Source organism: Myripristis murdjan, chromosome 18, assembly GCF_902150065.1.
Source record: "Myripristis murdjan chromosome 18, fMyrMur1.1, whole genome shotgun sequence".
NCBI classification, from domain to species: domain Eukaryota; kingdom Metazoa; phylum Chordata; class Actinopteri; order Holocentriformes; family Holocentridae; genus Myripristis; species Myripristis murdjan.
Window position 1 is genome coordinate 10,459,447 of NC_043997.1, and position 12,326 is coordinate 10,471,772.

Below are 12,326 nucleotides of genomic sequence, written 5' to 3' on the forward strand. Positions count from 1 at the left end.
CGTCCTTGATTTCTAACAGCTTTGGCTAATAAATATATTTACTGTTAATTGTAGTGATAATTAACCTCACCAAAGCTGGAAGCATGGCCAGTTTTTTGTTTTTTTTTTGTAACTGAATTTTTCAGAGAGCACAAAACTGTTGATGCTGCTTAAAGACAAGAAACAGCCTTCAACATCCTTAAGCCGGAGTGTATTAGTTGTATATTAGACTGTTTCAATATATAACATTTATAATATAATCTACTGTAGGCCTGTGTGCACGTGGTTACAGCTATTGTTAATTTATGCTTGTTATGTTATTATTTCCACTGGTCATAGCCGGGAAGATAGTTTTTACTCCTGTGTCTGTGTGTCTAAAGTCTTTTGGAGAGCAGGTCTCGTTCACACTGCCAGCCTAAATCTGTTTTCTTTTTTTTTCTTTTTTTTCTTTTTTTTTGTCACTTGAAACACGGTGTGCGGCTACGGCATCAAATCCAGAGTGATGAGCTGCTTCCTCAATTCAGATCTGTAAGACACACCGTCCGCATTGTTATTTCCGACTGATCAGATCGGAGCAGGTTGCTATGGTGACGACACAGGCATCAGTAACTACGTGCATCACTGACGCAGCTTTCGCATGTGGAAGCAGGAGAAAAGCACAGAAGCTGCTGGCAGACAATTTATTTTTCCATCACTCAGGATTTGACGTCATCGTCTTGCGAGTGACGTAACAGACGCTCTGAAATCCCGTTTGAGCATCCGGACTGAGACGCGGCTGTAGAAATCCGATTGGTATTCCCATTTCAAACCACGTCCAGAAGATGGTTTGGATCTCATTGGCAAAAATCACGTCTCGTGTGGTTTTTGTTGGCTGCTTAGACTTTACAAAATCAATTTGGACACAATCTGGATATGCCAAAAAACACAGATTTGGGCCGGCAGTGTGAGGACGGTCTAACACTCAGGACAGCCTACAGGCATCATGAACAGCATGTTATCATCAGCAGCATTCCCTCCTAAAGTCACAGTGGTGCTCGTGCCATTCAGAGACAAATACTTTCATTTTAGTCATTATGAAGATATGTTAATGTCTGACCTTCTGACACCAGGTTTTTTTTTTTTTTTTGACTGGGTGACTGACTCCTCACATACATCACACTAATATTCCACCTAAAAACATCACTTTAATTTACAAAGCCCATAGGACAGGCTGAGTCAGGCCTCAGCTGTCCAGTGTGACGTCCAAAGTGGCTAAATGGACCGTGAGAGGTGACTTGTGTGACCCTGAACCTGTCACGGCTTCACGTTATAAACCTGTTTGGTTCAGAAATAACACTTTTGTTGCGCAGTGTGACACATGCAGACGAGGAAGAGAGAGAGAGAAATGTGGTTGAGGGGGAAGAGGAACCGGTCGGATCAGAGGGTTTGGCTCATTTCAGCTGCTTTTCCTCATCTTTAAATCTGAGCTGCAACACGAGAGTTTCAGACTGCAGCAGCAGGGAGACGGACTCGAAGTAGAGCGGAGAAAAAGGCTAACTACATCTCTACAAGCCGAGCACAGCTACAGGTAAGAGATTTCAGCCCTTTTTTCTTTAGGGACGTTCTTTCCAGCTGGAATATAGGTATTAATTTCCTTGCACTTACTTGTGAGAAGTTATGACGGTGAACTAGGGCCACTGTAGGGAGAAAAATACATACAGAGCTGAGGGGGGGGTTAGTCTGAGGAAAAACGTACATTTCTGAGATTAAAGTAACAAATTTACAAGAAAAAAACGTAGAAAATAGTTTTCCTTGTGCTTTCTTAAACTCTTAAACTTGGCTTGACTTTTCGAAGTTGGTTCCACCGCATCAAATTCTGCTTTGCAACAAGGAACAAGGAAATACTAATTTTCTTCGGAAAAGGCCCAAGTCACGGGAACGTCTCTTCAAAGACCAGATGCTGATGAGAAGATTGTGATTCTGGGTTAAAATCACCAGGATTTCTTTCTTACTGAATCCCAGAGGAGAAGAGTTTTTTCTCGTAAATCTCTGAGTTTTTTTCTCATAAATTTCCAACTTTAATCTCTGAATTTCTGAGGTTTTTTTTCATGCAAATTTGTGACTTTATATTCTCAGATTTTTTAAAGTTTTTTTCTCATAAATGTGAGTGTTTTTTTTTCTCGTAAATCTACCTCTTTAATCTCAGAGAATATCCTTATGACTTTTATCTTGAAAAATGGCTGCCTCTGTAATTTTTTGTTCCCCTTGCAGTGGCCCTGGTACACCATCGTACAAAGCAGCCTGTCTAACAGCATATTTTTCATTTGAACAGAGTGTAGGGCCTGGTTTTTGATATCTGCAGCTCTCTGCACCGTGTCACAGAGAAATGAGGCTCCTGTGGTTTTCTCCCGACAGAACAGAGAAGTTTCCTCACATTCAAATAAAATCAGGCTATTAATGCTCAGATGTCTGGGTGTGTTTTAGTGCAGCAAACGAAACAGGAATATTTGTTGTTTTGCTGTTTTCTTTTTTCACCGTCTGCTGCGGCCTGGATGCTCGTATGCCTTACAAAGAAATGTTGTCGGAGATCTGCGACATATTGTTTCGCTAATTTCAAGTTGTTCCTGAAATGTTCCCATCACAGGGACAAGCAAATCCAGTGAAGGTGTGAAGACAGCCGTCTGGTCATGGAGTGGAGACTGTGTTTCCTCCTGCTGCTTGCAGGTCAGTATCTCTCTCTACTTGCAGAAAGGATACAAGGGTACAAGGAAGTTTATTGGTCATTATAAAACAGGTTGTATAATGAAATTAAAATGTGGTTCCCTCTTGATTGATTAATTGATTGTGTAAAAAAAAAAAAAATAGAAAACAGCTTTTCATGGATTTTTAGATAAAACGTAGACCCGATACAGGCACTGTAGTTTCCTGCTGATGAATGGAAGCCGCAGCTAAAACATCTACGTGTTAAATGAAAATGGAAAACCAGGTTTTGTTCTGCTTTGCTTTTTGCTCTTGCCTCTGTGGCTTTCTCTCATTTATATTGTATATTCCATTCCTGTTTTCTTTTTTTTTCATGTCTGACTTGTTCTTTCTTTTGATACCATTATTTTACGACAAAAATACAAAAGGAATAAATAATCCAAAATACTGAGGCCATCAATATGACGGCATATTAGGGCCATTGTAGGGGGAAAAATTACAGATCCAAGGGGAGTAATACTCCAATGGGAAAAAAAGCTTTCTGAGATTAAAGTTGTAAATTTACGGTGAAAAAACTTCTGAGATTATAAAGTCACAAATTAATGCTAGAAAAACTGAGAAAAACACTTTTTCAGAATCACAACATTATCATATTATCAATATTATCAATATTATCACCAGCATTTGGACTTTGAAGAGACCTTGCTGTGACTTGGGCATTTTTAGAAGTAAACAACATACTGATTCAGATGAAGTGATAACTAGATTTTTTCCTCATAAATTTGTGACTTTATAGTCTCAGAATTTTCTCAGAGTTTTTTCTGATAAATTTGTGAGTTTTTTTCTGAATATTACACCTCTTCCCCTCGCTCCATATTTTTTTCTCCCTACAATGACCCTAATGCACTGTCCATTTGACCATCATTTACATTAGGAAAAATTAATAAAGAAATAAGAATTAAATGAAGTGCTCAGCTGGCCTTCTCCTCCTTGCCTTACTTATAAAGCCGCTGTCTTGAATGCCAAATTTTTAAGCGGGTTTCTTGCCATCGTCAGCTCATGTTTTTGTTCCTGCATGCCGTTGATACCTGAGTCTTGTTGTGTCCGCCGTCTGCAGGGCTGTGTGCTCCCGCCCGCTGCCTCCCTCGTCAGTACCACTTCATCGAAGAGGCCCTGCCCTGGCTGGACGCTCAGGTGTACTGCCGGGAGATGTTTACCGACCTGGCCACCGTGGAGGACGTCGAGGAAATGAACCGCCTGATGAACACGGCCCAGGACACCACGGGGGGTTTCACCGAGCTGGCCTGGATCGGGCTGCACCTCGCCGACTGGAGGTGGTCGCTGTCAGACGAGAGCTACTACGTGGACCAGGAGGCCGATTACAGGAACTGGGACGCCGGCCGGCCCAAAAACTTCAAGGGGAACCAGCTCTGTGTCCAGATGAAGCCTGGAGGGGTTTGGGATGACGCCAAGTGCTCCCAGCGCAGGTCCTTCGTCTGCTACAACGGTACCAGCTCAGATTCTACACATGCAGGAGGATGGATAGACCAAAAAAAGAGAAAAAATTAGAAAGAGGGAGGCTATAAAGGTTTCCACAAGTCATAGTATTTGGTATTTTGCTCAAAACGTTGGAGCGTTCCCTTAAAACCTACCCACTTACCCTAACTCTGAACCTTTCTTTCCTTCACAGGCGGATCTGATACGTTCGTCTTTGTTGACAAGGCGAAGTCCTGGGCCAGCGCTCAGCGGTACTGCAGGCGGTTCCACACCGACCTGGCCAGCGTCAGAAACCAGGAGGAGAATCAGAGAATTCAGAATCTGAGCAATGACAAGAACGTCTGGATCGGCCTGTACAGGTGAGGAATCAAACACGTGTCATGCTGCTAGGTGGGCGTTTTTAACCAAAGCAGTTAACAGAATGATTGGTAGATGCTTTTTAGCAATATATACCACCGATGACATCAAATTTCACCTCCTTTTTGAGCCAAACTGGATCACCAACAGTCCGAATATTCCTGTTCTGAACTTTTCACAAAGCAGAACATAAGAGGTTGTTGAATTCATTGCTCTGTAAAACATATTGTCTCAGTTTGTTTTATTTGGAAATCCTGTCATGGTTGAGGGATCTATTTTCTCTCACGTCATTGCATTGAAAAAATTTTTAGGAAAGAAAAAAATGAAAGTGGTATGGACATTTTAACAGTGTACTTTTAGAAGCCATTAAAAACATGCAAAAAAGAGAGCGAGAGTACTTATCAAGGTTGGTTGGTTACGAGGTTATTAAGAAGGTCCGGTTGCTATGTTAGAGAGAAAACTAAATGGAAGTAGCATTTCCAGTTCCTCTGCATTACTTCTTTACCTGTTTTGTTTGATTTGAAGATCCTACCTCCGCAGCAAAATTAGGGATCTTCTGTGTTTTGACAGGCAGGAGGAGGTAATAACATTCAAACAGAGGCCTGTCCCTGGTAACCGTTTGTTTTCCTCCCCAGGAAATGGGAGTGGTCGGATCACAGTGGCGCCACCTACCGCAACTGGAGGCATGGGCAGCCCAACAACTTTGATGGCAACCAGGAATGCACCGCGGCAGATCTGGGCAACGCTGGCCTGTGGTCGGATGAGAGCTGCAAGAGGGCCCTCGCCTTCGTCTGCTACGGAGAAGAAAGTGAGTGGGTCCATCTGAGTTTTGGTGAAAGTCTGTGAGGTTCATGTTGTGTGGTGTTTTTTTTTTGTTTGTTTGTTTGTTTGTTTGTTTTTTAAATTCTGGAGAGATCCTTGGTATGAAACGGTCATTGCTACGGTGTTTCTGCACTGCACTTCCCAGAGATTATCTGTCAATTAAACAGTGTGGGCAGGACTATGATTTTGCTGTAATAACCCTTACAAAAATGTCAAATGTGAAATATGCCTTTTCACATGTGAAAACCTGAATTTCACATGTGAATTTACCATTTTCACACGAGACTGGCAGTATTTACATGTGAACTAATGTTTTCACATGAAAAGAAAATAATGTCACATGTGAACTAGATATTTTCACATGAATTTTCTACATGTGAAAAAAATTTTCTACATGTGAAAAAAATTGGTCTTGCAAAATCACGTGGAATCAGCATTTTCACATGTGACTGGCTTCTGGGCCAGAATTTTCACATGTGAAAACAACATGAAATCACATCAGATGTGCAATTCCACATTATCACATGTGACTAGTTTCTTCACATGTGAACTGTAATTTTTACATGTGAAAACAACACATTTCACATAAAGTCACATGTGATATTTCCATCTTCACATTAATTCGACAATTGTGGCTGGATGTAAACCATTAAATTATATTTCACATGTAGTTTCACATGTTATTTTTTCATGATGGAATGTCCCACTCAATCTCCACCATGGTTTCATTTTGTAGAAGAAGCCACCACCACTGCAAGCCCAACCACCATAGAGGAAGACTCAACCACTGACCTTACTGAGACAGAAATTACCTCGTCAGCCCAGACGTCAACCACATCAGCGGCTCCAACAACTTCCGCTCCTGGTAAGTGAAATGGGAAGCATTAGAAAATACAGTTGAACAAATACTATTCACATAAATTCCACTAATAGGCTATGATGATTTGTGATGTGTATTTGATAAAGAATAACAAAGAGTGTAGTGAAAGATGAAGCCCTGATTTCTGCCAACCTTTCCGGAAAAACAGAAAAATTTGATTAAGCTTTCTGATAAAGGACCCATGAAGTTGCCATTATGCTAAAAAATATTGTCTTTGTACAGGGAATAACAACAAATGTGTAAATAATCTCCAAGTCAGCTAAGGATAGTAGTTATGCACAATATTGGAGTTTTTGCCGATATCTGATATGCTGATATTTTCCAACTCTTTTGGACCGATCGGGCCACTGTTACCAATATCTGCTCATATTTTTTCCAACTAATTGCAGAGATCAAGTCTCTCCTGCAGTGTTATTAACATTTTATTATGCCTGCTCTTATTGTGAAGGCCCACTGGCAGATGCAGACATAAAATATGATGCTTTTCGAAATGTACACATTCCACTGGGCAAAGTAAGAAAACTACTTCAACTTAGGTGATATAAAACTTGCCATACTTCCCAGAGATTATCTGTCAGTTAAACAGTGTGGGCGGGACTGTGATGTTACCGTAGTAACCATTACAAAAATGTCATATGTGAAATATGCCTTTTCACATGTGAAAACTTGAATTTCACATGTGAATAACATTTTCACGAGACTGGCAGTATTCACATGAGAACTAATGTTTTCACATGTGAAAAAAAAATAATGCCACATGAGCTTTAAACTTTCACGTGATAACTGTGATTTACTTTTCAGTTTTCACATGTGAAAAGAAAACAATGTAACATGTGAACTAGATATTTTCACATGTTATATGCTATTTCCACATGACTGAAATTTTCAACATGTGAAAAAAAAATGGTCACACAAAATCATGTGGAATTGGCATTTTCACATGTGACTGGCTTCTGGGCTAGAATTTCCACATGTGACAACAATATCAAATCTCATGAGATGTGCATCTTCACATGTGAATTCCACATTATCACATGTGACCAGTTTCTTCACATGTGAACTATAATTTTTACATGTGAAAACAACACATTTCACATGAAATCACATGTGAGATTTGCATCTTCACATTAATTCCACACTTGTGACTGGATTCTAAACATGTGAAATAATCACACATGGTTTCAGACCACATGTGTAAAAACCTACATGAAAATGACATGTGAAACCATTAAATATAAACTATTAAATTATATTTCACATGTAGTTTCACATGTTATTTTTTCATGATGGAATGTCCCACTCAATCTCCACCATGGTTTCATTTTGTAGAAGAAACCACCACCACCACGAGCCCAACCACCACAGAGGAAGACTCAACCAGTGACCTTACTGCAACAGAAGCAACCTCATCAGCCCAGCCATCAACCACATCAGCGGTTCCAAAAACTTCCACTCCTGGTGAGTGAAATAGGACGCATCAGAAAATACACTCGAACAAATATTATTCACATAAATTCCACAAATTCCAATACGATAAGATGATGTGTACTTGTTAAAGAATAACAAAGAGTGTAGTGAAAGATGACGCCGTGACTTCTACCAACCTTTCTGGAAAACAGGAAAAAACTGATTAAGCTTTCTGATAAAGGAACCAAGAAGTTGTCATTATGCTAAAAAAAATATTGTCTTTATAACAACAAATGTGTAAATGATCTCCAAGTCAGCTAAGGATAGTAGTTATGCACAATATTGGAGTTTTTGCCGATATCTGATATGCTGATATTTTCCAACTCTTTTGGACCGATCGGGCCACTGTTACCAATATCTGCTCATATTTTTTCCAACTAATTGCAGAGATCAAGTCTCTCCTGCAGTGTTATTAACATTTTATTATGCCTGCTCTTATTGTGAAGGCCCACTGGCAGATGCAGACATAAAATATGATGCTTTTCGAAATGTACACATTCCACTGGGCAAAGTAAGAGAACTACTTCAACTTAGGTGATATAAAACTTGCCATACTTCCCAGAGATTATCTGTCAGTTAAACAGTGTGGGCGGGACTGTGATGTTACCGTAGTAACCATTACAAAAATGTCATATGTGAAATATGCCTTTTCACATGTGAAAACTTGAATTTCACATGTGAATAACATTTTCACGAGACTGGCAGTATTCACATGAGAACTAATGTTTTCACATGTGAAAAAAAAATAATGCCACATGAGCTTTAAACTTTCACGTGATAACTTTGTGATTTACTTTTCAGTTTTCACATGTGAAAAGAAAACAATGTAACATGTGAACTAGATATTTTCACATGTTATATGCTATTTCCACATGACTGAAATTTTCAACATGTGAAAAAAAAATGGTCACACAAAATCATGTGGAATTGGCATTTTCACATGTGACTGGCTTCTGGGCTAGAATTTCCACATGTGACAACAATATCAAATCTCATGAGATGTGCATCTTCACATGTGAATTCCACATTATCACATGTGACCAGTTTCTTCACATGTGAACTGTAATTTTTACATGTGAAAACAACACATTTCACATGAAATCACATGTGAGATTTGCATCTTCACATTAATTCCACACTTGTGACTGGATTCTAAACATGTGAAATAATCACACATGGTTTCAGACCACATGTGTAAAAACCTACATGAAAATGACATGTGAAACCATTAAATATAAACCATTAAATTATATTTCACATGTAGTTTCACATGTTATTTTTTCATGATGGAATGTCCCACTCAATCTCCACCATGGTTTCATTTTGTAGAAGAAACCACCACCACCACGAGCCCAACCACCACAGAGGAAGACTCAACCAGTGACCTTACTGCAACAGAAGCAACCTCATCAGCCCAGCCATCAACCACATCAGCGGTTCCAAAAACTTCCACTCCTGGTGAGTGAAATAGGACGCATCAGAAAATACACTCGAACAAATATTATTCACATAAATTCCACAAATTCCAATACGATAAGATGATGTGTACTTGTTAAAGAATAACAAAGAGTGTAGTGAAAGATGACGCCGTGACTTCTACCAACCTTTCTGGAAAACAGGAAAAAACTGATTAAGCTTTCTGATAAAGGAACCAAGAAGTTGTCATTATGCTAAAAAAAATATTGTCTTTATAACAACAAATGTGTAAATGATCTCCAAGTCAGCTAAGGATAGTAGAGATGCATGATATTGGAGTTTTTGTCGATATCTGATATGCTGATATTTTCCAGCTCTTTTGGACCGATGCCAATACCGTTACCAATATCTGCACATATTTTTTCCGCTTAAAGGTAGAGAACATCAAGTCTCTCCTGCAGTGGAATTAACATTTTATTATGTCTGCTCTTATTGTGAAGTCCCACTGGCAGATGCAGACATAAAATACAATGCTTTTCAAAATGTACACATTCCGATATCCAACGATACCGATGTCATGCCGATATTATTCTGCATCCCTAAAGGACAGCAGTTTTTAAATTTTCTAAATGCAGCATGAACCATCTCACTTGCTCTATGGGTTTTCTTTATTTCACCCACCCAGTTTATTTTCCGTTCTCTCTCTGTCTTTGGTCTGTGTTTTTATTGCATATCCATTTTGTAGAAGAAACTCCCATCAGCACTACCAACATGACACCAAACCAAACAACCACTACACAGGCAGACCCAACCACTGAACTGACTACTTCAGAAATGACATCAGCCCAGACTTCACCCCCAGCAATGGCTCCAACGCCTTCCACTCCTGGTGAGTCAAGTCATATCTTTTAAATAAGAAGCATCAGAAAATATTTTTACTGGCAATATTATTCACATATTTTACATTAATACTTCTATGGTGCATGATGTGTGCATGATGAAGGGTTAGTGTGTGGTGAAAAGAAAGAAGAAAAAAATACAAAACTTCATGAGGCCATGACATCTCCCAGCCATTAGACTGGGAACTTGGGTTCGTAAAGGGAATCTGCACCGCACCTGCACAATACCTCCTAGCAGTGCTTATAAAGAGAAAAGTACACACCAAATAATTCAAATCTTCTCTCTATAGTGCCCTGGATACTAAATATAGCAGAAAACATCACCATATGTTTTTCAAATAAGCTGTGTTTTTTCCTCACTTTAAACCTGTGAGCCATAATAGCTTCTTATTTCATATTGAAAACGAACTCCTCAAACTTTATTTATTGTCAAAGTTGTAGAAAAATCAGGGGATCACTATCTCATTTTCTAAGAGGCAGTACTGCATAATAATGTACACAAGCTGCAGGGCTTTGAAGAAAGGAACAGCTGAATGTCATCTGCAAAAAGATGCAAGTGCCTATTTGTGGATAGCCAAGGAATACTGGGAGAATAAGTTGGGGCCTAGAATTGAACTCTGTGGGATCCCAGAGAGGAGACGGGTATATTACTGAACCTTAGTTGTCATGTTTACTGTTTTCTTTCAAAGTAAGCTCAATAGGATTTCTTTTGTTCATTTACACAATTATTTTCATCATCTCTATTTCTTCTGCATGGATACGTTTGTTCCAACTAAGCTAAATTAAATGGTAATGACTTTTCATAATACAGTATACTTACATATTTTTAATGTCTAAATGTTATCCTGACCCAGGCAGATTTTTTTCTTTGACTGACTGCTGTAATTTGTTTGTTTGCAGCATGTGAGGTGGTTATGATCTGTGATAATTAACATGTTTGTTCTCTGCAGTTGAATTTATTGGACTGGATTTACCACTTGCCGCCCTGAGGGAACTGAGTGAGAATGACGTCAGAAACCTTGTGGCAGGGGTGAGAAGAGATTAAATTCTGTGTGTGTGGTGTGTGTGTGGTGTGTGTGAGTGTGTGTGTGTGTGTGTGTGTGTGTGTGTGTGTGTGTGTGTGAGTGTGTGTGTGATGTAGCTTTAAGTTTGAGCCATAAAAATGTGGAAAATATTCAGACAGGTACCTAACAAATTGCACTTTGGTCATGCAAAATTTGTCTAAATAAATTTCTTGTGTTTGGCAGTTTCGCAATCAGCTGATTGAGCTGGGACTCCCCCGTAACATCAGGGTGGGCTTGAGGATAACACTGGAATAATGACAAACCCACCGACACAGAAAGAACAACAGAGTGCTGAAGATATCAAAAGAAGAGGACTGTTTTTCCTTCTTTGACAAATGAAAATTGAAAAATGAAAAGTGAATGGAAATGCATTTTTATTTCATATCCCATATTCAATGACATGGTGGTGGACATACTTCCTTTCTCTCAAAATTTAAAATTTCATTTAGACTTTACGGTTATCACAATCTATGTCAAAATGATTGCCATCAATCCTTCATCACCATATTAACAGAATGTAGTGTATTTTACACATTGCTTATTTTATTGTCCTCCCAAGGAGAGACATTTTATTTTTGCCAGCACCTGAATCCAACACAGTATTTCATGCATAAATAGCTGTATGTGCATTAAGCAATATCCACTGTAATCTCCAGTGTGTGCTACCTATCCATTTTTAAAAATCTGTAGTATTCATAATAAACATAATTCTTGGTTTTGGGATAGAGGGATTGTTTCCATGTTTTAGAGTATGTTTGTGCCCAGGTGTGTATGCTAACGTTGGTGGTGTATATGAATAAATGAATCAATAAAGTACATTAAACGTTATTCTGTGTCGGTGCAGTTACCTACATTACAAATCCATAGGTAAAACTGATCCCACACCGGCTTTGTAAACAGGAGAGATGTTCCACAAACACATCATACGTTCATAACCCCAGCTGCTAAAAAATAATCAGTATTAAAATTCGCTCAAAGTGGAATGAATCATGTTGGTTTTGATACAGGGCAGATATAAGGTGAAATTAAATCTTACTCTACCTTTCTCCTCCCTCTGTGTCAGCAGATTGTCATAAACCTCAATAAAACAATGAAATATGATCAATTCAGATCGTATGATCTACTAAAATTCCAGGGAAACATTGAAAGAACCAAACGAGTTAAATAACGTATTTATTGGCAGCTGCCAGGAGGAATAAAACTTCATGGGTCATATTCAGAGTAAATGAAGCACAGGAATGTAGGTCACTTTCTGTAGCCTGTCCT

The 12,326-nt window shown here is 39.0% G+C and overlaps 1 protein-coding gene across 2 annotated transcripts; it reads left to right on the forward strand.

The window, feature by feature from the left end:
• Nucleotides 1-1,412: 1,412 nt before the first annotated feature.
• Nucleotides 1,413-11,830, forward strand: LOC115376524 (macrophage mannose receptor 1-like). 2 transcript variants are annotated; one of them, XM_030076173.1, is made up of 11 exons: nt 1,413-1,546; nt 2,603-2,682; nt 3,776-4,165; nt 4,349-4,514; nt 5,148-5,320; nt 6,071-6,199; nt 7,544-7,672; nt 9,011-9,139; nt 9,843-9,986; nt 10,947-11,026; nt 11,244-11,830. In XM_030076173.1, exons 2-11 carry the CDS (start codon nt 2,646-2,648, stop codon nt 11,313-11,315), a joined length of 1,449 nt encoding a protein of 482 aa, XP_029932033.1. In that variant the 5' UTR covers nt 1,413-1,546; nt 2,603-2,645; the 3' UTR covers nt 11,316-11,830. The 2 variants fall into 2 exon arrangements, with proteins under 2 accessions (XP_029932033.1, XP_029932034.1); XM_030076174.1 differs by lacking the exon at nt 9,011-9,139.
• Nucleotides 11,831-12,326: the final 496 nt, after the last annotated feature.